General features: G+C 37.9%; 2 protein-coding genes across 3 annotated transcripts in view; both read left to right on the forward strand.

Moving 5' to 3' along the window:
- Nucleotides 1-1,932: 1,932 nt before the first annotated feature.
- LOC121651024 (E3 ubiquitin/ISG15 ligase TRIM25-like) lies at nucleotides 1,933-7,266 on the forward strand. The gene is made up of 4 exons (XM_042002865.1): nucleotides 1,933-2,725; nucleotides 3,489-3,628; nucleotides 4,941-5,108; nucleotides 6,031-7,266. The coding sequence occupies exons 1-4, from the start codon at nucleotides 2,099-2,101 to the stop codon at nucleotides 6,737-6,739; spliced, it is 1,644 nt and encodes a 547-aa protein (XP_041858799.1). The 5' UTR covers nucleotides 1,933-2,098; the 3' UTR covers nucleotides 6,740-7,266.
- A 407-nt stretch (nucleotides 7,267-7,673) lies between these two features.
- Nucleotides 7,674-27,275, forward strand: part of chchd6a (coiled-coil-helix-coiled-coil-helix domain containing 6a) — a 122,563-nt gene continuing 102,961 nt past the window's right edge. For both annotated transcript variants that reach the window (XM_042003646.1, XM_042003647.1), the window contains exons 1-4: nucleotides 7,674-7,869; nucleotides 9,151-9,244; nucleotides 11,658-11,772; nucleotides 12,908-13,052. In XM_042003646.1, coding sequence (XP_041859580.1) covers nucleotides 7,786-7,869; nucleotides 9,151-9,244; nucleotides 11,658-11,772; nucleotides 12,908-13,052 — 438 coding nt within the window. In that variant the 5' untranslated portion in view covers nucleotides 7,674-7,785. The remainder of the gene's footprint in view (nucleotides 7,870-9,150; nucleotides 9,245-11,657; nucleotides 11,773-12,907; nucleotides 13,053-27,275) is intronic.

A 27,275-nucleotide genomic window follows, 5' to 3' on the forward strand; every position in this document is an offset into this window, starting at 1 on the left:
CATTTTAATCTTGTGAAACTCTGAGTAGCAAATGATAATCTATCTTCAGCCAGCTTAGCTAAAACCAAACAAATTACTCTACAACAACTAATTTATAGTTCAGGAACATTGCCTGCTTCTGTGAGTCATGTCTGTACCTGAGGAATGGGACTCGCTAACTTTATCAATTTTCAAATAGTTAGCTTCTTCCTATATATTTTTTGTGGAGTCTCAGAGCCCTCTGCATATTTGGTTGGCCCCAATTTCCTTTTTCTAAAGCAGGTTTCAGTCACTGAAGCTTACCCTTGTTCTCTCAGAATTGCCAAAGTGCTATTTCTTTTCTTTCACTTTTTTCCCATCATCTCTTTATTACTTGTGTAGTGGCTCAAAGTGACCCCTTTGAGCCACTACACAGTTTTTTAAATGTATATAAAAAAATCTGGGGTGCTTGAATAACTGAATCATAAAATTGTTTGAGTCCTGGTAAAAGATAGGAGGATTTTTTTTAAATATTACCTTTACAGATTTACTTTTAGTAAAAACACGACCACACTACAATGACAAAAGAAAGAAGAATATTTTGGTTTGACTTTGCAGTCTATAATTCAATCGGTTTGAGGTAGTAAAACATAAAGGAGTTAAGAAAGAAGTCAGAGGAATATACTGAGACATACTGACAATTAAGCATTTGAATTATTATCATATATAACCATTTTCCACCACAACATTGTAATCAATGTGTGTATGTGTAACCAGCAACACAGGTGCCCTGTGTTGTGCATTGTGGATACAGTACCAGCAGTTACAACTTGTTTTGCAAACAGTTGCAGGCATCACATTAAAGTAGACGTTGACTGTTGGTTTTTAGTGGAATCCCTTTAACTTTCTCTTTCACTTTCACCTTTTTTTTTTTTTTTTTTGTCACTTGATCCCAGTGACTTTGATATCTTACCTGAAAAGTCTCTCAAATCCACACTTTTACTCTGATAACACTTGAAGAATTAGAGGCAGTAAGAACTTTCCATCTTGGTGATGTTTACAGCAAAGAGGAAATTTAAGTGCATGTGAGTTTATAATATGCACCGTCATCTTATCTTGTTGTATTGCATATACAACGCAAGGCAAGTATATTTGTATAGCAAAATTCAACAACAGGGTGATCCAAAGTGGTTTACAAAAACATTGAAAAATCTGAAAATAAGAAGCATATTTTAACATTAAAAACAAGGAGAAAGCAAAAGGAAAGAACATTAGATAAAACAGTATCAAAACATGATCAAGTTAAAAACTTCAAAAGAAACAGATGCAGATTTGGACTTTTTACATAAAAACTATTGAAATGCAGCAGAGAACAGGTGGGTCTTTAACCTTTATTTAAATAAACTGAGTGTTTCAGCTGATCTGAGGCTTTTGGGGAGTTTGTTTCAGACATGTGAAGCATAGAAGCTGAATGTAGCTTCTCCATGTCTGGATCTGACTCTGGGAACTGATAACAAACCGGATCCAGATGACCTGAGGGTTCTGGTACATTCATACTGGGTCAAGAGATCACTGATATAGGTCTTCTGGCTTTATCGAACAGTAGCAGAACTTTAAAGTCTATCCTCTGATGGACCGGCAGCCAGTGTAAAGACCTCAGAGCTGGACTGATGTGGTCCACTTTCTTATATATATATATATATATATATATATATATATATATATATATATATATTATCTTGTTGGATTTTTTTCAGAAAACTATTTTCTTAAAACTTTTCTTAGAAAAAAAAAAAGTACTGAGTGACATATTTTACTATCAACAGCAGCCTGTATGCTGGTATGACTTACTGGCAGCAAAGTTTGATGAACGTCTTGGAAAGGAATGTTGCCCTGCCCTGCACACACGTCAGGAACCACCTGCCATCCTAATAAGTATGAGTAGCTGACTTGTTTGACTTGTAGATTACCTGTTAGCTGCTGTTGCAGATGCACCTGTAAGCTCGTTGGATGGAAAGTAAAGATAACAAAGAAGGATCTGAATATAGATAGTGAGGAGGTTTTGTCAAAAAGAACAAGAGTGACGAGAGAAGAAAGAATCGACAAAAAAAAAAAAATTACCAAATTTCATCAAGGCATTATGTTTTTATCAAAACGAGAAGAACAGCTAGCTCAGGAGCTAAGCTGTCCCATCTGCCTTCAGCTCTTCAGTGATCCAGTAGTTCTTCCTTGTGGGCACAACTACTGTCGAGCTTGTATCTGCAAGACTGCCAACATCGCTGACATCAGTAGCAAAATACTTCTACGCTGCCCAGAGTGTCGTGAAGAGTATCAGGACATGGATTCCTTGCAGAGAAATTTCAAACTTTGTAACATCATCGAGGGGTACCGAGCCACTGCCCCACCGCTGGACATGCAGCCTGAGGCTGAGTCTGACATGACGACTGTCCTCTGCGACCACTGCATAGACAACCAGTCCCAAGCTGTGAAGACCTGCCTGGTGTGTGAAGTGTCACTCTGCTCCGGGCACCTCCAGAAGCACCACGAGAAGAAGTCTTTCAGGGCACACACTGTAGTGGATCCCCTGAATGAGGTGGTGACGAAGAGCTGTGCCATCCATCGACGGCCCCTTGAGTACTTTTGTTCAAATGACATGACCTCTCTGTGCAGCACATGCTTCATAGAAGGACATCACCAGGACCATGATGTCCTCACCTTCAGTGTGGCCGAAGAGGAGATGAGACGAGCGCTGGAGAGCCGGAACAAGGTAGTCCTGCTGATTTCATTGACACAAAATTGATATTTATTCCACATATATGTGTCTAAAGTCATGTTTTAATGTTATTAATCATCTGGCAGTTTCTGGATATTTTCAACTGTATATGTCAAATTTCTGATGTGGGGTTGGTTGAATATCCATAAAGTGTGAAATCTGTCCACATGGAAAGCATGTATTTTGCGATAGAGATGAGTGATGCATTATCTGTACATGGACCATGATATAAATGTTATGTTGTAAAATTACAAAATAAACTTCTTAATCCAACTGGTTAACTTGTGTTGACACAGAACACAGATTCCAGAGAGGAGATGTCAAGGTTGTATTACTGTGGGAAACAGCAAGAGAATGTGACACATCTAGAATCTGAAATTTTATATTCTGCTTGATCACTTGCTTTGTGTTGTGGAACAGATGAATGAGAGGAATGCTGATAAAAATCCTGAATGATGAGAGCAGCCTAATCACTTATGTAAGGGACAAAGGGAGTTCTCACTCAATGCCACTTATAAGCATACTTAGATTACATTTTTGCAGCAAAAAAGTTCTACGTTACTTCTTTAACTGTTCATTTATTATTTGAAAAAAATGGAAAGACATCTGAAAAAAAAAAAATGAAAAAATTACAGGACGAGAATATGCTCTGGGTGTTTTTTAAATGTCTAGTACAAGATAATTACAGCCAGTTATTCCAGATTCTCCTTCTATTGTGTTAAACACAAAAGATTTCTGACATATTTGTTGTTTGCAGGTGGTTTCCAGTAAACTGCAGCTGACTGAGAGTCTCCTACAGAAGACAACAGAGGAGCAGGGAGCCTCTGAGGCTGTAGGAGAAAAGATGGTTAACAAGGCAGTCTCAGTTATGGAAAGTATGGCTGCATTAGTGGACAGGTAAAATATTAACACCTGTACATGATTATATGCTAATATATGCAGTCACAAAACTTTACAGATATGCCGATGAAATCCAAATGAAAATGTAAGTCAGGTTCCAAAATAGATCTGAGTTGTTGTTCCAGGTGCCATGAGACAGATGTAAAAGTACATAAAATCTAGAATAATTTCATGTGCTATTTTAAACACAAACACAAAAACTTTTTTTTCACTTTACCTAAACATATATAAGCTTTAAAATGTCATTTTAGCTATTTACTGCCAAGCCAACCAGTCTTTAGATATAATACAACCTTCAACTTGTCACACCTTTCTGACTTTAAATAGCAGAAAGAAAAGATATATTGAATAGAGGCTTTGGGCACAGCGAACTTAACGCCCCTGTCCGATGTTTTTCTAAACCTCTACAGAGATATTTTTAACCAGTTTATTATAACTTTCAGTAATGGGTGTGGGTGATCAGTGGAGTCACAGATGATCCCGTCATAAGATTCTAAGCAGTTGGATTTTAAGAAAAAAAAAAAGTTTTCATAGTTTTAAGTTGATTCTCTTTAAAATACAGAAGATGGAAACATCAGAGTAACTAGAACTTTTTGCTTTTTCATAATGTTTCTCACTAAAATGTGTGTTTTTAAAAATATGAGTAAACTCTAATGTATAATGAAGTAAAAGGTGAACAGAGTATGTGCAGTGTACAGTAAGAACGTATCATTTCCAGCAGCATTTCGTGCTGAAAGCTTGAAGAGCAGGTTCAACCAGTGTCTGATCTGAATAAAAGTGCAGGACCGAACATAGCTCATTAAGGGTTTGAATAATGAATAAATGTTCTCAGTTTATCAGCTTTTTTATCCCAACCTCAGATTCTTTATTAACCATTTGTCAGGCAAAACCAGCCCATTGCACAGAATAAATTGTCATTTTTATTTCTGCAAAGCACAGATAAGTATAATTTAATCACCAATAGTATTGGTTGAATTAGATTTTAACTTGATGATTTTGCTTAATGAGAAATGTATGGGAGTTGCCTAAATCATCATATTTGATCTAAATTGGATCTGAATGTATGTACCATTACTAAACAGAATTTTTCCAATAACTGCTGAGAAGTTTTAATAAACACTTATTGACCAACCATTAAATATGCCACAAGAACCCCATCATATTTAAAGTATACAACTACATATAATGTAGTTGAGCATGGATACATGAACCCATACATGAATAGTAAAATGCAGTACAAGCAGATGAAAGGAAATAAACAGATATGTGGAAATTCTAGTTTACCCTCCTGTTGATGTGTTATGTTCAGGTTCAGGGAGCGTCTGTGCACCCTGTTGGAGGAGGAAAGAATGTGTCAAAGAAAAAGCTGGCAGCTCGGAGTCAGCTCACTGGAAGAGCTACATCAACAACTGCTGGAGGCCCAAAAAGGCACCGCAGAGGCCCTCAATGAGAAGGACACACACGTATTCATACACAGGTATAAATGTGCATCACTGTCACAGTTTAAACCAATATATACAAAAATGTATCGCAGTGCACATGGTTGCATGTTTACATTAACTGAATAGAAAGTTGACAAATTATGAGCTGATTAGTTCACATGCATGTGTCTGTGTATTCATGTATCTTGCATGAATGTTTTCAGAAAAAGAAGCTTATGCGGACTCAAATTTCCTAAATTTGAGTCTGTATAAAGCTGAAGTTGTGATATTTTCACCTTGTGGTGCCCTTAAGACTCCTGTCAAAGCATTTGTACAAAGTCTGGGTGTGAAATTTTAAACTGATTTTAAACAACAAACACAGATACATTTATTGATTAAAAATGTATCTTTAAACAGATAACCACATCTGCAGTGAAATCCTTTTTTTAATTTTTGTTTGGTTGTTTCATTATGTTGAATGAGTCCATGCTTTCATATCGTCCTAACCGAACCGTTATTAGGCTGTGTATGTTGTATGTGTATGTGTATGTTGTGCCTCCTATTCATAGCTTCAGTCATTATTAAATGCTGTAGCTCGTATTTTAACGCAACCCCAGAAGCACAAGTATATCTCCCTCCTATTTGCTTCCCTTAACTGCTTTTTGTGTGCTTATGAAACATGTGGGCTTGCTTCCTTGAACCTTTCTGACTTTAAGCAACTATGTGACTTCACCCAGATCTACTGATAGCTTGCTGTGAGTTGACCTGATGTCAACTTTGGTTCACAGACAAGACTGTGGCCTCTGCTGCTTTTGTATGTTATAGAAGTTAGAGTCCTTCATGTTTTACATAGTTTAAAACTTATCTTTTTTATTTTTATGCTGCCTTGACTGTGATTTCTTATGTATAAACTTTGGTTGTAGCAGTGGTTTCACATGTGTTTTAAAAAACAACTTGACTTACCCCTTTTCTCTCCAGATTCATGAAGATTGAACATAAGCTGAAAGAAGTGGTCACAGCCAGCATCCCATCCAATATCCCCTCAAAGGTGCCACTCAACATCAACAGTCTCCAGACAGGCCTCAAAACCCAAGACTTCCGCTCAGAAATGACCCGCCTCCTGGATTCTCTTCATATTCTTCTAAATCCCCTTGAGTTAACCTTCAATGTCTACACTGCCCATCCCAGCTTGATAATATCAACTGACATGCACACAATAAAGTACAGTTCAGCCAAGCAATCATATGTGGACCACCCAGAGCGTTTCACTACTGCACCTCAGGTCCTGTGCAGCCAGGGCTTCTCAGGTGGTGAGCATGTATGGGTGGTGGAAGTGGGGACCAGCTGCATGTGGTCTGTAGGTGTGTGCTACAAGAGCATCCCTCGCCGTGGTGATCACAGTCGCCTAGGGCACAACTCTGGGTCCTGGAGACTGCAGTGGAAAAATGGCAAGCTGACTGTGTGTACATCCTCCAGTAGTGTAGCCCTGGGGGAAATGGCTCATTATATGATCAAGATTGAGATTGCGCTTGACTTCGAGGGGGGGACATTAACGTTTCATGGTATCAAAGGGCGTAGAGAGCATCTCTATACCTTTAGAACTGTTTTCAAAGAGTCAGTTTACCCAGCGTTTAGTATTCATTCAAACACACCTGAGTCCTGGATCACACTGCATAGTGGGATGTGAATCCATCTTTGACTATTAATATGTCCCATGCACCAAACTTCTCAAGTTTTTATTAACCAAATACTTTTGTTCAATATTGGTATGAAAATACTCCGGCAGGTATTTTTAAATTTGAACTCTGAGATAGGTCTCAGTGGCCATGGTGTAAATATAATAATGTGTTGCTGTTCATTCCCATACATCAGAACTGGTTATCATTAATAATTAACTGGGGATATTAATAAATATAAAATAATTTACAGAAATATAGTATTTTAAGCATATAAGACAATTATTGTCTAAAAACATTTGCTGAGCATATAGATTCATACGAGTTTAAACCTTTTTCATCCCTTTGTTCAGTTTTGTTGTCTTAAATTTAGCATGTTTCTATTTTACGTGTCTTTGAATGTTAACTAAAATCTTTTGTGTTAACCTGTTATTTTCCTTGTACATAGTAAACACCAGTCTACGTAAACACTGACTTTTAGGATGAGCTTGACATATGCTGTGTGTTTTTGGTACAAATAAAATGTGGTGGTACTGTTTGTGTGTATGTTGTCTATCTGTGTAGCTGCATGGAAGAGTAACAGATTGTGGTGTGTTTAGTACAGTAACGGTCATTAGTTTGGGAACACTTTCCCATTAAATCCAATGGGAAAATTTTTCAAACCCTATGAGTAGTGTATGTGATTGGCCAGTGACCGTTCATTCATTCGCAGGTGCTTCAATGTTTGACTGTGGGGTTGCCAGGTATGGCTATAAACCCGTAAAAATCTTATGTTTCAAACATGTTTCTTTTGGATAAATGCTATTTTAAATTTATTAATATAAAACACTTAAGAATATATGTGGTTGCTAAAGGTATTTTATAGTTCATTAATGAGAAACAATGCTCCACACTTAAACATAACGGTAAGAGGAGGATAATTTCAAACGAATCAGGCAACCCGTATTCCATCTGTCACACATTCTGTCATTGGGCAGGACATTAAACTGTATTTTATGATAGTACTATTATTCTGCTCACGGTCTTTGCAATAAGTTACCACCTAACAGTAGAAAGCATGGGCTCAGGAGAGAGTACGACTAGAAAAGTGTCTTTTGGTGTCGATGATGAAGACAGAGTCAGAATTCTCCGTGGAGTCAAGGTAATGCTAATTTAGCTAGCTTTTGATAAGCCTTGCTAACGTTACTATTAATGCTATAGCTAGTGCTGTCCATTAGCCTGTTTCCCCGCAACACACAAAGTTATCAGTTTACTTTGGGCTTCAGGAACATTAGGTCTGCAACCCGTAAAGCGACAGGTGAAGCTAGGAGGATGGAGGGATATGCAGGGGCTGGGTCAGGTTGATGAACAAGTACTGAGAGTACCCCTTTTTCCTTGCGCCAAACTCCATTTGTAATAGGCTGGTTTAGGCTGTGCGTCTTAAATATCATAAACTGAATAATATGTAGCTGATAATAAGCAGAAATGTGAAATTATCAAAGCCGTCTGTTTAATTCGGCGCAGACGATATAAGCCTGTCAGCGTTGGATGTGTTGCAAATTACATCTTTTTCAAGATTCAAATTGTCCAGCTTTTGCTAACAGCTTTAGCAGCGATAATTTTGATCACAGACGAAATAAATGTAAGAATTAACTACTATACATGATAATGGCAGCTACACAGTTGACGTAATAATAAGTAAATATTAAGAAAATATTTATGTTTGCTTGACATGAATGTCAGGAGAGGATATCTATCATCAACGAAGCTTTAAAGAATAGACTTCGAATGAAGTTTGTGTTTGTGAGCATTGACACTGGGTTTGCAGTTCTTTACATCACTTGCATTAATTTGTATTTTTGCAATCAGTCTCAGTCGTTGCATTCAATTCGCATTCGTGTTTGTTTTTTCTCTTTACATATATCCAGTCCCGATTATTAGAATTTCTAAATTTCCCATAGGACTTAAAGTATCATCAGACCAAGTTACTCTCCAGCAGGAGAGTTAAATTTCATAAGCACTGTATGTAAAAATGAACCAAGCAGTTTAGAAGACTTTATAGTTATGTGTAATCGATGTTGTCCCGTTTAGTGAATACACATTTAAGAAGCAAAAACTTCGAATCTCTCATATTATCCTGTGTGCACATTCAAATGTTGTGAGTCATAGAAATAGTGACTCACTGGGCTTTGGCTTTTGGTGCAGCTATGTTTAACCCTTTCCCTAGATACACACACATAATGCTCTTACACAGACACTCAAATAAAGCTGCAAACCCCCCACCACCCAGTCTTAAAGCTGGTTGTCATTTAAACAAAATGAACTGGACTTAAAATGCATCACATGCCTCTTTCTTGACTGAAACATGTTTCAGTAAGTTATGGGTCTCAGTTTTTGTATCTGCAGCTTAAAGAGTCAGGATTTATTTGTCTCTTATTTTTAGCTTTCAGAAGATGTTCTTCAGAGGATGAGAGGAGTAGCCAACATTGCCCCAGAACAACCGTCTTCATCAGCCTCAAGCGCTCAGAAAAACAAAGGTATCTTTCACCCTTAAACAACAAATAATGCAAAAGTTAAAGGTTAAATTCCAGCTGTGAGTCTGAGGAGCAGAACTATAGCTAACTGAGCTAACCATTGCCATAATGGACAAAAACAAGTTCATAAAGGTTGTTATATTAAGTGACACTTGACCGTTACTAGTTGCAGCATCCTCATGGAAAGTGAACATGGGTTTTTTGCACAGGTTCAGTTTAGTTAAGTTGCCTGCAGCATACTGAATATGCTCCTTTAGGAAGATTTTTGTTACTTTTGTTTACATTTTCAGACATAATTTCAATTGTCTGAAACTGCAGACCACTTTTGGAGTTGGCTGCAGTTTTTGAGGTTCTCCAACTTTAAGAAATTACAGGAGAGTTGAGTTTGTTAGTCTTCTGAGGGTCTTCAATTTGCCTTCAGCCCCTATGGAATGAGTCATCCTGTTAAGTTAATAAAGCAGATAACAACTTTTATCCTGAATATAAAGACTTATCTTCAAAACACATTTAATTTCCCAGGGTCTCCACTATTACAACCACCTGGTGTGAAGCAGATGACCTGTTGAGAAATTTGATGATTAATGGCATGTACACATTTTCCTTCATTTATCAGAGAGGTGCGCTCTGATCAGGCACCATCACTGATTACTGGAAGCATTATGGCCTGATACAGACCACTGACCAGAGAGTGTGTTTTTGAAGATGTTATGAAATTAAAACAACTGCTAATTTATTATAAGGCAAAGTTAACAATAAATTAAACTGAAAGAATTAAAAAAATGAAATATGTCTTCAAATGCGGCTATTTTATATTCATAATATTCTGTTTGATTTTGTAGTTATGCACAGATAAAACTGGGCATATGTGAACATGTTTTTCCCCCCTTTCCTTTTGCATTGAATATATTTGCATGACGAGTAGTTCTAGCTGTCAGCAGCAGAGCTTCCGGCATCCTCTCCACCTGAGATTCATGTTCAGCGACTTTAAAACACGCAGATATTATGTCCTGACCTTACGACATTTGGGGTATGTGCTGTGTTGTGCAAGTTCACCTTTCTCTTGGCCTAGTTTTTTAGTTCAGTTTTCACAGGTTAAAATGAATAGCTCAGGTTCATAGCTCACCATTTTAAATTTGAACTAGTTCAAAGTTCAGTTCATTTAATTATTTTTTTGTTAGAAGTGAGAGTGAAAGACTGGGCTTGAGGAAAAAAAGAAATTGAAGTGTTATTATACTATACCACAAATTCTATCACACAAAATAGATATGCATGTGGAACAGATGTGTGGATAAAGGACAAAAATAAGCTTTTTCCGTGTAAAGAGCTTCTTTTTTTTGTTAAACATCCATTTTCAGCTTACCTCTTCCCTAAGTTTTAAAAAATAAAAGTGCAGGAGGACATAATTTGCACAGAAATGTTACATTTAATTTTCAGACAATGCGTAATAATCATGTCTGATATGCACACGGCGTCTGCAGCGCCTTTATTTTCACCTGCACTCGCCATTTTAGAGCAGGCAAGCACCTCCATGCAGTTCCTGGTTTATGATGACCGAGTGTGCAGTGCGTCCTGGGTAACGTAGTGGGACGTAGGTGTAGCGCTGGGGAAATGCAGGCAGTGACTGTTGCTGTACCTCACATAATCAGGATGAGAAAATGGAATTAATCCCTGGAGGGAAATTGAATTGTTATGGCAGCAACATCAGAGCAACAAGAGCTGAAAAGACAAACAAGAATAAACATTAAATCTTAACGAGTGCACATTCTTTATTTGCAGATAGTTTAATGTTCACAGAAAAATGTTCATGTTCAATAAGCGTATTCTTTTGTACACGTTCATGCGCAACACAGGGTAGGTGTCTTATTGATAGCCTAATTTCAAACACACAGTTTGAAACAGACACAGGACTGTTTTCCCCTCTGAAATCTCTGCATCTGTGATCAGTATTGCTTGCTTTGACATTACCAGGAAGCGCTGACATTCTTCCAGATATGCTTTATTACCAAGAGTCTTATACAAAAAACAAAGAAATTAAATGGTGTAGCTTCTCCACTCCTTTCTCAGAATATCTGACCAACTGCTGTAATCTCCTCGTCAAGCGCAGTTCAGAATCTTTATTGATCGGATCTGCGTCATCAGTGGTTTTGTTTACATGCATGGAGTGACCACTGACCTCATTATTAATGAGACTGTTTTTCGATTATGGTGAGAGGACATTGCATTCATATTTCCATTTACACGCTTACATTGTGTTCCCCTGCATCACGGAAATGTTTGTGCTCATACAGAGTTTTATTTACATTTTCACCCTAAAAATCTTTTACTTTCCAGAGCTACCCTGTTTTTTTTTCCACATAGTGAAACTTGTACTTCTGTTACAGTTGTTCCTGTTGATATCCCGTGTTTCTGTCATCAGGTGCCTCTCGTACCTCCAGCTCAGACTCCCGACCTAAACCGAGTCCACAGCATCGAGCCCAAACCAGCAGCCAGTCCAACAAACCGGCTTCCTTCGCCAAGGAGGAACAGAAGAGGTGGGGTAAAAGTTAATTTGACTGATTTTGATTTATTTGTTTTTAACATACAAATACTTTTATCATAAAAAGTAACTGGAGGTAAGGAGAGTAAACTCAGGCCATGTTTGCTCCTAAGACTTTCTACAAAGAGCCAGTAACGGCTCTTTTCTGGTCTAAAGTCATTATAATTCAGAATGTTGTGTGTTGATCCTGCTTAAATAGATCAAAATGAAAACAACATGACACATTTCTTATAAGGCTCAGCCAACAAAACAAATCTAGTTGCCGCAGGGTAAGATGCTTTAGGCTGACACTGTGTTTAATTCAGAAATCTGAGTTGACTCAGATGCTTTTAATACATTTTTACATTCAGACATGTTGGAGCTTCCTCTGAAACTCGGCTGAACCATTTGAGGTTGAAGATATAATTCATCATTCCACATTTAGTGAGACGTCCTACAGAGGGGAAAAAAATAAAGAAAAATGATTGTATATAAGCGCCCCATGACCCTGAATTAGATTTAAATGTGTAAGGAAAATGGATGGATCAGGCCAAAGGACAGATGATTGGTGTTGTGTTAAGAAGCAAACATGTCATCAAGCTACTTATTCAGCTTCTTTGGTCATATGATTGCATGTTTAAAAGTTAGATTTTCTAAAGACTTTGGAGCTTTGTGCTGCCTGACTACAGCCTGAGGAAAAATAATAAATAAAAAGGGTCCACCACTTCCCTCTTCCAAAGATTCAGGTTTACTCATTTTATTATGATAATATATGTTGTGTAGTGGGTGAGTGTTTTAGCTTAATCCTTCTTATTCATGAATGGGAGGAATCTAACTGAATTAAAATTTAAATCATTTTAAATGCTTAGAAAATGAATGATGTTCAGTTCCAACTTTCATTCATGACTGTGCCTTGGTCAAAAATGATTAAAAGCTGGAAATTTCTTGTAGAATGATTAAAAATGTCTTTGTTCAAACGACTGAGGAAATGAACACCTTAAACTTGGTAAATGTCGCCCCCTTGTGGACAGATTTCAGTCATTTGGTGATTATTATCAGAAAATCTAAGAGAACAAAAAATCACAGCAGTTGACCACAAATTCAAGTATTACGTGTAAATTGTTTTTAAATTCATGCTTTATGTGTTTAAGGTTCGAACGCCAGCAATCGATACTGAAAGATGAGTTGGCCAAGATGGCGCAAAAAGAGAAGGAGGCAGCAAGGGAGGAGATGGTGAAAGCCATGACCCGGGAAAGACAGCACACTCTGCAGGAAGCTGAGAAGACCAAGCAATTGGTACACACACTTGCACATGCACACACAACCATATGTTCTGTAATTACTGATGAGATTTGAAAAACAAAACTCATTCGATAGGAAGATATAAAAGAAAAGCACTCACACTGCAGAACGCATTTCTGGTCATGCTTTGGAAGCATTTTCCTCATGGGGTTTGATACACTTGCAGACAAGCTTCTCTCTTTTATAAAACAAATGAGCACTTGGACTATCAGAATTTATTTAAAGTTCAGTTAATGCTTTGTTGGCCATCCTCCACTTTAGTCACAAAAAAGGCACAGCGTATAAAGATGTGTAAATGAAAACATGTTAAATTCAAACAAACCAGCCGTGCAGGACAGCAATTTATAATGCATGCTTTCTGAACATTGCTACCCCATCGGTGGGCCTTTGCTTATGTGCACATAACCATTGTTTCTCTCTTAATTGTTCTCAAACAACAAAAATGGCTTTTAGCAGCTCTTTTGTCCTGTGCTTTTACACAAAGTGTACAGAATGCGCCCTGTGTAGGATGCCTTTTGTGTATTGGCATCTAAATCCTGCGTAGATTGCAATTTTTCTCTAAAAACTATTTATTTTTCTCAACATCTTCCTAAAGCAGTATGTTTTTGCTTCACTATGCAGAGGATGTCAGGTCAGAGTTTAACTTGCAAGCGGGCTACTTTTAAATTCTTTTGCTTGAAGTAGAAAGAGCTCTGCACAGAAAAGGTTTGAGTGTTTGTTTGGAAGTGATTTGTGAGTCGCAAACATTTTGGAGGTCAGTTTTGCTCCAGTAGCCCACTTGATGCTTATACTTTTCATATAATTTGAATAAAAGGATTAGGCATCCAGTTGATCATGTAGGATACAAAGCATGAACCTGAGCATGAACAACATCCTGTATCCTTTTCATTTGTACATGATTTTAAATTTTTTTATTTATGTATTTTTTTTTACATATGGTGGGTCCTAGTGTGCCTTCTGCAGTACCCACTAGTGACCAGTGAGTGGCACTGTTGTACTCCGTCTTTGCATTCTTGAGTCAAGACTTTGGATTCCACACAAGTTCAGTGATAAAGTCGTTTTAAAACCTGATTCATTTGAGTTGCAGAAGCTATGTAAATGTGGAGCAAAGTCCTGACTGATTTTAGGGAGTCTCTGCTCCTGTTGGATTGCATATGGGAGCATTTTGTACTGACACAAACTGATTCTTGGGTTTGCGTATGTAACAATGGTGATATTTGCTCTGCCTCGTCCCCTTCTTATCCTCACCTATTACACCCCTGTTCTTTTTCTGTCGCTTTCTCTTCTCTCTTCTTGTTTTTCTGTCTTTCTTGTCTCCCACCCACCCATCTCCCTCTGTCTTTTTCTCTTTTCTATCCCAGCCCATCACTCTTTCCTTCCTGCCCCAGGGACAGTATTATCAGTGTAGTGCACACGGTAAATTGCACCCTGAGAGTTTCTTGGAGCTCGAGATAGGAGTGGGGCTGGTTTGGAGGTTCAGTCGTGGAAGGGGGATGGGGGGGCTTGGCTTGTTGTGCACACATGACTCTCCCCTTCTTCCACTTGCCTCCCCCCATGTTGAGACATGCTGTAGTGCTCGTCTTATCTCCACTCCAACATACTCCCACTTCTAATAGAAGCCTGCTGGAGGGACGTCGTGAGCAGAATGGCCGGTTGAACAGGACTGCGCCTCCTTATGCCAAAGGCTTCTTGTAATTACTGGCACCTGTGCTATGAATACATATATGTGCAAACTCATGAATGTGGATAGATTTTTCTTACATTCTCAACTCAAACAACATTTTTCCCCCTATTGAGGGATCAGAGAGCTTAATCACCCATCATCATCACCCAGCAGCTCTTTGTCCCTTGCAGGCCCTGCAAAGCCAAACAAATTAAAGAGCTGTTTTTGTTGTGAGAATGTTTTTTATAGCCCAGTGACATTAACACAACCAGGGCTCTGCCAAATGCATGCAACACATTTACTTTATAGTCTTTGAACACTGGGGAATAGAGACCTGCTTTTTAAATGGTGTCTCAGCCAAACCTGGTAAATAAATGAAGTTGTTTTGGCTCGGGAGAATGTTTTAGGCTGGATTTGTTTATCTTTTATACTTTTAACAGTCTGTGTTGCTCCCCAGTGTTGCTTGCTTTAGTAATTGCTAAACACACGACCCTGCAGGTAGAGGTAACTGATAGGTGGGTTTGGGAGTGTTGTGATGGGCTTGAGCTTCTCATTCATAAAGCAAAGCAATTTAAAGTCATTTACCAATCATGAGGAAACTGGTCCTTCATTTCCAAGCATTTGCTGCCGTATGTTAAATAAAGGATGTGGTTTTACTTCTTTTACCCTTAAGGTCTATGTTCAGATTTTTTTAGCTTTAAACTTGATAAGTTTACCTAAAGTGACTCAAAATACACAAAAATAAAAATATTTTAGAATTTTATACTTTTGTAAAGGTGCTACAACATCTTGTGCACTGAGGCTGTTTGGGTTTATTTTTGAACTGTGTCTTAAGTGATGGATTTCAGATCTTCCATTGTGGCTCAATCAAGGAAAAATGGTAGTTTTATCTAATCATAAAAGTGTCAAACTGTACAGGCTGTGCTTGTGCATTTGTTTTTTATGGTATGCTGGTGGTAGTTCAAGGGAGACCCAGTCACAAGAACTCTGTTCCCACCACATTTGAAGTGGTGCCATGACACAGACACAAGATCTTCACCTGTAAGCACCTGAAATGTGATAAAACAACCTACAAATTAACACATTTGAATCACTTTGGGTTGATAATGATGTTTCTATACTGTAAAAACTCATCAGTAGAAGGAGACCATGAGCAAAGGTCCAGTCAAACATGCAAAAGAGGCACATACTCATAGTGCAGTCATGCATTTGTTTATGTTAGAATGACCCCTCTAAGAACTTATATGTTCACATTAAGACCCTCAAAACTGGATTATCTGTCAGCATAGCTGGTAGTATGAGAAAGTAAGTTGGCTGTTATTTGGCTGCTGGAAAAGTTTAAAGACATGAAAAAAAAAAAGTTAAGGAAGACTGACCATACGGGAAGATGAAAAATGGAAGCTGACAGCTGATTAAGCATTTACTGTGTAATTGGGAGCAAGAAGGATGTGACAGACATGACTGAACATTTTGTGAAGAGTTAGGATGAAGAATGAAGGGGGGGTTGGAAATGAATGAAAGTGAAAGAGGAGATGACACACTTTTTTCCTGTGGCTTAGAGCTGAAGAGAAGGGAATGAACCAGAGGGTGAAAAAGAAGTCTTCACGAGTGATTTAACATTTCCTGAAAGATCACAAGTAGGTGGGAGAGAAGAGCAACAACAGGAGGACGAGAGCGACTATTTGTAATGTTTCTTTAGGCAAAAGAATCGCTGAAGAAGGAGGGTAGCGTGGAATGATTAAAAAGAGTTGAAAGGTGATTACATTTTTTCACAATTAGGAGATGTTAGTCAAAGATGACAGGAAGGAGAAGGGGGAGAAGAAGAAACATGAAAGGGAAGCAGGTGGATGAAGTGAAATTGACAGATGTTTTACTATTTATTGAAGAACGAGATGGGTGTTCCTGTTAGCTTGAAATTATTACAAGAGAATGGAGACCAAAAAAAAAAAAATGTTTTTGAAGAGTATAGAAGATTAAATGCCTCCTTAATTAGTTTGTGCTGTACATAATTAGTTTAAGAAGAGCTGAAAGGACTAGAAAATGATGCTGGTGGCATGAAGTAGTGAGTTACTTATGTTATATGTGACCAACAACTTTGGTGCTGTAGTGTGAGGAGCAGACAGAACTGATGTTCAGGGTTTCGAGCGTCGAACAAAGGTGTGGACCGAGTGAGAGAGGGTGCTACAGGTGACTCAGTGCTTCATGTCCTTTGTGGATGGACACTTCCCAGAGTCACAAGTCAGGGAGTCAGACAATGATGTGAGGCATTTGCCATTAGGTGGCCTCTTTCTTTTCCCGGCCTTTCACTCCCTCACTTATTTCCTTCCCTCTTTTGTCCTTCTCCCGTTGAACTGCCCGGTCCTTCCATTTCTCTGTCCCTTTCTTCATTTTTCAGCCAAAGCCCTCACCCACTGTGCTGCTCTCTGAATGGTCTTTGTTAATGGCAAATCTTCTGCAGATTAATTTCAGAATGAGAGAGGGGAATGGGAGAATGGAAAGAAAGGAAGCAAGTTGAACTGAAGGGCTGAGAGGGATTTTTTTTCTTTTTGTAATGTATTAATGGCCTTTTGGCGCCTTTTGAAAGCAAAAAAAAAGGTTATAAGTCACATTAGCATATGGTAAATTTCTCCCTCTGTTCTTGCGGAATAATTAGGAGGCCTATTTTATTAGCTGCCCTTTACCTTCTACTGATGAAGCCTGTACTAATAAAAGACGCCATCCATGCTTTCCTCATTGTCTGAACACAACTTTAAGGCACAGGTGAATCAGTCACATCTTACTCTGGTCTGCAGCAAAGGGAAAATATAAGATTGCTAAATCTTCTTTGTTATGAATTCTTTCTAGAATGTTAGATGATAATTAAGGCTGGTTAATCTGGTTGATTAAAATACACAAAATAGACATCCTGAGTTCAACTTGAGTTGTATTCATTGCAGAGAAAATGTACACGCTGAGCTATTGAAGGAGTTCGTTTTTATACTTTTTTTTTTTTTTTAGCAAGAAGCTTTCATGACAAACTGAGGCAGTGGGCTGAGATGTTGTCATTTTGTATGATGGGAAATGTAAGATTTAGGCGTTTTGTGTTAATAAACTTTATAGAGGAATGTAATTTTAACATAAAAGTACTGATGTACAGATGCTGTATAAGTGTTTGAGGCCTGTATCAGCCAGTTCAAGCTGTCGGTTAAACAGGATAACGTCAACCAGGGGTAGTCATTGGTTTTTTGTCTGTTTTGTAGATTAATTTTTGCATTGCCACTGAAAGATTTATTTATTATACTTTAGCTAGGCCATGTAAGCACAAAGGTCATAAGTTTGACAGGATTAAAAAAAAGTCTTAAGAAATGTTTGATTCTACTCATAAATTATTATCATAATGGTTTGTATGAAAGAATTTGAGTTTATTCAAAGGTAGTGTGAAGGGCTACGTTTTTTAAAAAAACATATTGTTTTTATTTAAGAAATTTGTATTGGTATCAGCCAAGAATTTCACACCTGGTGGGGTTTTTCATCAAAGGCTGGCTTCTTACAATATGAGACCTTGTGAAAATTTTCTATGATTTGGTTACCTTTTCCTATTCAAACAACAGTGGTAGCAAAATGTGAAAGCACAACAATCAGACTTCTTATGGTGAATTGATTAGGGCATAGTGTCTCCTACATTACTAGTTTAATAGGGTTATTGTTTGTGACACTCCTACACAGTAAGCAATATGTATACAAACTGGTGGTTTGAAGACTCAGAGGAAAAGTAATTAGGGTCGTCATGTAAACCTGAGTCAATGTATTAAATGAAAGTGTAGTATTGACTTGAAAGTAAGTGGTAGGGTCTAAATAATTCATAGCTATACAAAATTGTTGATCCATTTAAGTTGCAGTGTGAAGTTCTGTATGAATCAGTTCTTTTATCTGACACCAGATGGCAGTAAAACCATGTCCTAAAATGTCACTGACTTCACTAAGAAGTAGAAGCTTATCTGTGTTGTTATTCCATCTGCTGCTTTGTCTCTGTTCCTATCATGCATAATGTCAAGGTAAATTTAAAGTTAGAAATCCTCTCATCGAAAAACTAGTCGCAAATGTTCTTGCACAGGTCCCCTCATATTAATGTATTCTGTTTCATCTTTCCTTGTACAATGCCCTTTCATCTCTACTATTACTTTTATTGCATCAAACTTGGCTTTAGAGTGGCACAGTGTCAGGGAACATTTAATTGTAATGGTCAAATTACTTAAGTCTTCAAAGAAACTGTCACATACAAAGAGCTGTCGACTTCCTTTGTCTCACCGGCTTTTGTATGGCTTGTAAGAATATTGCTGTATTATTACACAGGGAGTAATTAGTCTCATTTGAATTAGCAAAAATTGACTCAAGTTTTTCTTCTCGTATATTTGAATTTTCATACATTGTTCTTGTGTGGATTTCTTTGGTAATGTTAGTCTTTTATTTAAAAAAAAAAAATCACACCCACTGTGACGGTTGGGTGTCCAAAGTCGGACCTCGATGGCTGCAGTCCTGCAGGTTTCAGGTGCTTCCCAGCTCTAACACACCTAATTTAAATTACATGGCTCTCTTCCTCAGCTTGTTGTCAAGTTCTGCCAAATCATGTTGACCCATCAATCTGATTCAGGTTTGCCACAGCTGGAAAGCTGCAGGATAGCAGCCCTCCAGGACCAACTTCGGAAACCCCTTGTGTAGGACCAGAAATTTAGCTTATTGGATTCTATAATATTGCTTATAATGTTAACTAAAATTGGATTTGGACATCCCTGACACTGTATCGTTGATAAAAGAGCAAAATTATTTGTACTTTCTATTAGTTTTAGAAAAAAATATGTTCTCATTTGAATTTAAGGGAAGCGACATTGCTCTAGAAAACTTGGCAGAGTTTTAAGAGTTAGATTAACTTGTAATGTAAAAATGCCTAAGAAGTGATTGGGGTAATTGGTAACACATTCATAACTTGACTATAAACTGGAAACAAGAAAGAAGCTGTTTCTGTTTTGGAGATTCTCTTACTAGCGTCAAACTTTAACTAATTATATATTTTTCAATGAGCAAACCAAAAATTCTCAGTTTGAGAATTAGAAAAGTTGTTCTTGTACTCTTTCCAGTAGACTAACAGTCTTTACAAATCCTCATATACAAATAAGCCTAGAGCTCCTTTCCATTGAGAAATGCACACAGTCAAATTAGAAAACTATTCTGTGTCCAAAACCTGGAAATAATTCAGATGTTATGTCACAGTTTAATATGGTTGATTTAAAAATCCTACAAGAAATAGTTTGCCATTTGAAATCAACAACATGCACTCTGGACATGATACCATCCGACTTTTTAAAAACAGTTTTTACCTTAGTAGAAAGTGATCTCCTACTGATAGTTAACAGCTCACTGGCATCAGGCATTTTTCCAAGTCACTAAAGATAGCTGCTATTAAGCCACTCCGAAAGAAAATGACTCTAGACGCCTCTATAATGAACAACTATAGACCTGTCTCTAACCTCTCTTTTATTTCCAAGATCATTGAGAAAGTTGTATTTCACCAGCTGAATGACTTTTTAAATGAAAGTGGAAATCTTGATGAATTTCAGTCCGGCTTCCTATTTCATCACAGCACCGAAACAGCTCTGGTCAAAGTGTTAAATGACTTTAGGTTGAATACTGATTCTAGTCCAGTATCAGTCCTGGTTCTGCTGGATCTCAGTGCTGCTGTTGATACTGTAGATCACAGAATCCTGTTGCACAGGCTGGAAAACTGGGTTGGACTTTCTGAAATGGTCCTTAACTGGTTCAGGTCCTATTTAGAAGGCCGGAGTAATTATGTTACGATCGGCAGCTATGAATCTGAGCGAGTGGCCATGACTTGTGGAGTCCCCCAGGGGTCAGTCCTTGGACCTCTTCTGTTCAACTTGTATATGCTCCCTTTGGGTCAAATAATACAGAACTATAGCATTTATTATCACAGTTTTGCAGATGATAAACAACTTTATGTCTCTGTCACTAGATGACTACAGCCCAATAGACTTCTTGGAGTGTTGATAGACTCAGATCTGACTTTCAGGAGCCACATCAAAGCTGTCACTAAGACAGCTTTTTACCAGCTCAGAAACATCAACAGAATTAAAAGTTTAGTCTCCCAGAAAGACCAGGAGAAACTCATCCATGCATTCATCTCCAGTAGGCTGGATTACTTTAATGGTCTTTTAACAGGACTTCCTAAAAAGAGCATTAAACATCTGCAGCTCATACAAAACGCTGCTGCTAGAGTTTCAACCAGGGCTAAGAGATCTGAACACATCACACCAGTTTTGAAATCTTTACACTGGCTTCCAGTCAGTCCAGTGTTGTTTTTGGCAGGCATCTCAGTTTTAGTCTTAGTTTTAGTCGTCATGACGAAAATGCTTTTTAGTTTTAGTCACGTTTTAGTCATGTCTAAGTTTGGTAGTTTTAGTCCAGTTGTAGTCAACGAAAACGCAAAAAGGTTTTAGTCTAGTGTTAGTTAAATAAAAAAAGTATTAGTTTTTAACAAATTATTTTAGGTCAGTAATACGTATTAAAAAGTGGAGTCAAGGTTGACAGGTTATAACAAGTATTGCACTTCATAAAACAAGTTAATGCTTTTGCATAATAACCAGTTTGTGAACCAGACTGATGGCTTTAGCTGAGACTTTCCCATCAACAGGGATGCAATACTGCCGTGCTGTAACTAAACTGCTGTTGGGCAGAAATCTTTTATTTCTATATTTCACCTTTGTTAATGAATTGATGCCCTACTTCATCACACAAAAATGTCGTACAAGAAAATAGCAGATCTATAAGTTCAACATATAGCAACACATTGTGAGCTTGTTGTTTGGTTATTTTCATCAATAATCACAAAATATAAAGGGATGATTTTAGACTTAGATGGTTTCCCAACCAACAGCAAATACTGTAATCAATTACTTTTAAAAAGCAAAGAGCAACAACATCTTTACTTTGGTAACTGTGGCTTTATTTCTGAGAATTTTCTGAAGTGCAATACTCCACCCTGAACATACACATGCCCAAAATATGAGCAATGGATGAGGAACACATGCTCAACTTGACCTGGTCTGCCAGTGAAATTATGATGGATTATAGTTAAAATATGTCCATATATCGTTTCGTCGCTTCCACCAAACCCCTTTGTCGACGCTGCCATCATGATTCATCTATGTGTTATGGGATGTGTCTATGTGTGGTTCAGCCAGCTCAGTGCGCGTGTGAGCGTGAGTGAACGCGCATCAGGAGTGAAGAAAGTGGAGAAGTGGTGTAAAAAGTATGAACAAGGCGTTTCTCAGCACGACTGCTGCCTTTCTTTTCTTGTGTTTCACCCTGTTAACAAGTGTAGAGAGGAGCGTAGGGAGTTAACCCCGAAGCGAATGCTACTTCGGCCTTGGAGAAGAAGGATCTCCACCGTGTCTTCCGACCACAGTCAGAAGAGGAAAACGGGAAAGGTTAACATATGAATGAATAAACTACTTGTCTGTGTGCGCTGCACGTCTGGCGGTGGGTGTGGCCAAGGTGCAGCAGCATTGCTAACTAACAGATTGCGCTTACAATAGGCAGAAATGTCGTGCATTTTTAAAGGCTGAATAATTGGGATTTTTTTTCTTAAAAATAATTTAAAATCTTCTCATTTACTGCGAGTGATAAAAGGAAGCTTCCCTATTAACAATCTGTCTCCTACATCAACAATGTTTTTGATAAGTTTTTCTCTATCAAAATAAGAGTTCCGAATAACTTGGGTGCACCGTGTTGCTCTTTCCAACTTCCTGGTTCCTTAACCAATCATATGTGACTCCCCGCGGTTGCCTAACAACAACAAGGCAGCGTTTGGTATTTTATGTCGGCAAAATAGCAGCAGCGTGCAGGTATGGAAGCTAGTGAAAGAAGCGGACCAGAAATAGTTTTAGAAAAACTTAAAAAGCCTCGGCATCCTGCTAAAAAAGCAAACCACCAAAAACGGAATAAAACGAGGATCAATACTGGAGAATCTTTTGAAAGGTGGAGAAGTCTGACCTGGCAAAGTTTCTCCTCAACAGGTAAGCACCGGAATTTTACTTAAATTAACCGAAAAGTTTATCTTGATTTACAAAGATTTTAGTCTAATTTATTTCTCAGCACTCATTAAATTAATTTGTGTGACTGTATGGATGTATTAGTGGAGTAAATTGGTGGCCTGTTAGTTTACAACAACAAATGTAAAGATGTTTGGGCCAAGTGAATACTGTGTTTGTCCTTATAAACTAAAATTACTATCAAATTAATTTAGGTGAGACTAAGGGAAAACTGCTGCTGCGTGACATTTGTTGATAAATGTAGCGTTTGTTTACACTCTATTTTATGCTAACGTAAATTAGCGCATGAAATTAGCGCTAGCATTACAAAGCATAGCAACTTACTGTGTGTGTGAATCATCTTCGCTCCTGATCATGATGTTTGCTGGTGCTATGTTCTCCGTCCTTCATAGACTGTATAAAAGAACCGTCCGCTCACAAACTGGCAACCTACGCAAAACTCTCTGATGGGATGGAGGGGAGGGGGGAAGAACGGTCTCTGTGTTTTTCTCTTTCGACTGCAGTTCTGATTTGAAACACTAGGTGTTAATGCTACTTATTTTGCCTTTAATGTCGGACAATCAGCCCTCGAACATTTTCGTCTCTTCAACGAAATCTCACAAACGTCTCGTCATGTTTTCGTCATCAGAGAGCCTTTTTTAGGTCGTCACCGTTTCCTTTTCGACATGAAAAAAAGGTTCGTCAACGAAATAAATTTGTCTTTGGTGACGAAAACAACACTGAGTCAGTCACTGAATAGATTTTAAAGCCCTTTTGATCATATACAAATCCCAGAACACTTTAGGCCCAGAATACATCTGTGATATGTTCAGAGTATATAAACCAAGCAGAGCTCTTAGATCCAAAGACTCTGGTCAACTAGTCCAAACCACAGTCCAGACTAAACATGGAGAAGCAGCATTTAGCTGTTATGCTGCAAACAAGTGGAACAAACTGCCAGTGGAGATTAAACTTTCACCAAATGTAGACATTTTAAAATCCAGATTAAAAACATTTCTATTCTCATGCGTCTATGCATGAGAAAAGTATATATATATATATATCCCAAATTTCCCAGAGGGCTCTCTGAAGGGATTAATAATAAAGTATAATAATAATAAAGAAATAATAAATAAAATAATAATGATAAAGTATTTCTATTCTATATATATATATATATATATATATATATATATATATATATATATATATATATATATATATATATATATATATATATATATGTATATATTTATATATGGGTTGAGTGATTAGAACAACTGAAATGATGCTTCTTAAAGCAAAAAAATAATAAATAAATAAAACATCCCAGAACTGATATTTACTGAACCGTTGTCCTGTATGGCCCAGGTCATTCTAAAATGTAGTGATTACAGTTGCAATTGCTGCAGTATGCTAAAGAAGTCCAGAGAAAGAGATGAGACAACATACTCAGTGGAGCTGCTCCTTCATTGTGCCCTTGAAATGAACTTCCTGTACCCCCATCTCCTCTAAATCCGATAAAGTCTTATGAGATTTTGGAAGGAATTCCATAAACATGGCAGACACTGCAGTTTCAGTTACAGAAATAGTAAGTGATGATACAAGCCCAGCTATAGTAGCTTGGAACTAGCTCAGTATCAGATTTAGTTGTAATTTGCATGATTTGGATGATAATATAAAATAAAATATATATATATATATGCATATATAGAAAGATATGAAAGAGAAAAAAAAGATGTTTATGGCTGTTTGAATAACCAGAAACATGGCATATAATATAGCCAAAGAAGAAATTTAAGTACAAGCAGATATTTCTCAAGAAAAAGATTAAATGTACATCAATTGTGGTCTGTGGAGACGGTGAACAGTGAAGACCAAGCACAGTTAAAGGGTAGTAACTACTGAAAATATTGCCAGGTAGCCAGAAATATAAATCCAAATGATGTTCTCTAATTATCAAGTGTAAATGGAGACTGTTTCATTGTTAATTATAAAGGGAATGATGTAAATCACTTTTTAATGCCTGGACTGGAACCACTGTGTTTTGTACTAATTTACAACCAGTCATAGTCATGTCGCGTTTGATTTCCTCTCGTTTTCCGAGGCGGTGATTCTACATCAAAGTAAGATAGGGATGGGATTCCTCTTTTCTGTTTCTATTTTGTCAGCCGGCCCCTTTGGAATGAGCCAGATGTTGTTTCTGATTGGACCAACCTGCTTCTCATGTTTATACCTAAAGCCATGTAATCAGCTGGAGATTCTAAGCTGATTGAGCAACAGTGTTGTCTCTCTCACACACTCTCAGGAAACTCATTCAGTCTCCGGCTATAGGTGTGAGTCAAACAGCTGTGTTTATGCACACACACACACACACACACACACACACACACACACACACACACACACACACACACACACACACACACACACACTGAGGCAGATGGGAAATGCTTCATTATAGCATTACATATGAGTTGGTGAATTGCTTGATGTTTTATCATGTAGTCCTCTGACTGCTTATTTAGTCAGACATATGATAACACGCTATTATGACATTTAGATGGTAAAAAAAAAAGGTCATGCAGGTTTAGTCTTGAATTCCAAGGGTTTTATGTCCTTCCAGCAATTTAAAGGGAGTTATTAAAAGACACACACTTATACATGTTGCGCATACATTTCAGGAGTGAAAATGGTTGTAAAAGAAGTAATGTTTTTATTCTTCATTTGTGTTCAAACCTTCAAAACTTGTCAACATACTTACACTTCTTCAGGATTCTTATTCTTAGCGTTGGCTGTTCATGTTGCCTATGAGGGTTCAGATAAATTTGCAATGGATCAGCTCCCTCATTAATGACACTACATGATGTTAAAGAGTGTTTCAAATTTAGACAGTAGCATCCCAGTCTTCGGGGTCTAAAGATTTAAAAGGATGATTAAGAAGAAAGAGCCAGAAAAGACTGAAGAAGGATGGGGAATGTTGGTGAAATGCGGAGATGGCAGGGGTGGCTTTGAAGGAAATGTTGTGGAAGAGGTGAGTGACGGACTGGATAGAGGGGGACGAGGAGGAGGGGTTGGAGGAGGCTGAGATACAGATAAGCCTGTAGTTGTATCAGTAATTGTAATCTGCAGGAACTGACATGGTTCTGCATGTAAAACCCATTAGGCCGACTGTGCACAACATCTCGTTTACCGCGACTGCAGTGTCAGATAGTGAGGTGAGGAGAGCTGAAAAGTAAGGCACAGAGGAGGAGGTAAACATAACAAAGAAAAAAAAAAGAAGCAAATTTTCATTTGGAATTGATTAGATAAATATTCCAGCTGAAGTATTTAAAAAAAATGAATGTAAAACAAAACAAATTTGAGAACTGGGTGTAATTTATGACTGTATTAAAATGGTGACCCAAGATAAGATGTTTGTTTCATGGTATCAGTCTAAGCTATTCCAGACTTTTAAATGAAGGGGGAGCTGTCAGGTAAAAGAGTTAACCTACGGATTAAAGAGAAAAGGAGGAGGAGCAAAAAGGAGGAGGAGAAGGGCCAGTGGCCCATTTTGTTCCACTCCTACTACTTGTGTCGCTGCCTGGCTGTAATTATCAGTCCGATTATTATTGAGTGCTAATTTAATGGCTCGCCGGGAGCAATGTGTTAAATAAACACAGCGGAGTAAATAGAGAAAGGGGGAAAGATGGAACGAGAGAACAGACTGCTGCTGCTATCAGATGGCAACACAGCGCAAAAACTGCCCACAGGGGAAGAGTGAGATTCATTAGTTTATATTAATACGTGTCAGTCCCAGACATACTTGAATGCCAAAACACTAGTGTTTCATGCCCATGTGGTGTGTTGATGATCCATTGGACCGTTGACATTGATGCACTGAGGCCTTCTTCATGTGTTTCCTCTGTACTGGATCAGGGAGTTGGCCCTCCATGGCTGTTATTACTGTGGCATCTACCCAGCGGACACACTGACTAACAACCCGACCAACCGCCATCTGTTGTCCCTAAAGCTTAACCTCCAAAAACTGCAGCATAGTATGACTGTTTTAGAGCTGATATGTACCCTGGAAGACAGTTTTTTACATTATCTTTATTTGAATAATGAGGACTTTTAACATCTGTTTTTTAATTAGATGTTTGTTTTTTTTTATTTCTGCTCTTATAAATACAGTTTATTAATGCTATCATCATTGCAAACACCATTTTTTCTGTAACAAAATAATTATTTCCTTTATCAAAGGAAGCCAATTTCAAAAACTACACAAGTTCAGATCTAAAATTGGCAAATGATGCTCAGATGTCTGAAGGCGTTCATAGTCATGGACACAGTTTCTGCTGTGCAATCGTATTTAGTGGATCAATTTAGTTAAGATTTCATGATTGTATATATATCAGGGTCCGACATTAACGGTTGCCCGATTGCCCGGGGAAAGTAAAAATCGCTGCCGGGCAAGTAAAACCTTCGCAC

The sequence above is a fragment of the Melanotaenia boesemani genome, chromosome 13 (assembly GCF_017639745.1).
Source record: "Melanotaenia boesemani isolate fMelBoe1 chromosome 13, fMelBoe1.pri, whole genome shotgun sequence".
NCBI lineage: Eukaryota > Metazoa > Chordata > Actinopteri > Atheriniformes > Melanotaeniidae > Melanotaenia > Melanotaenia boesemani.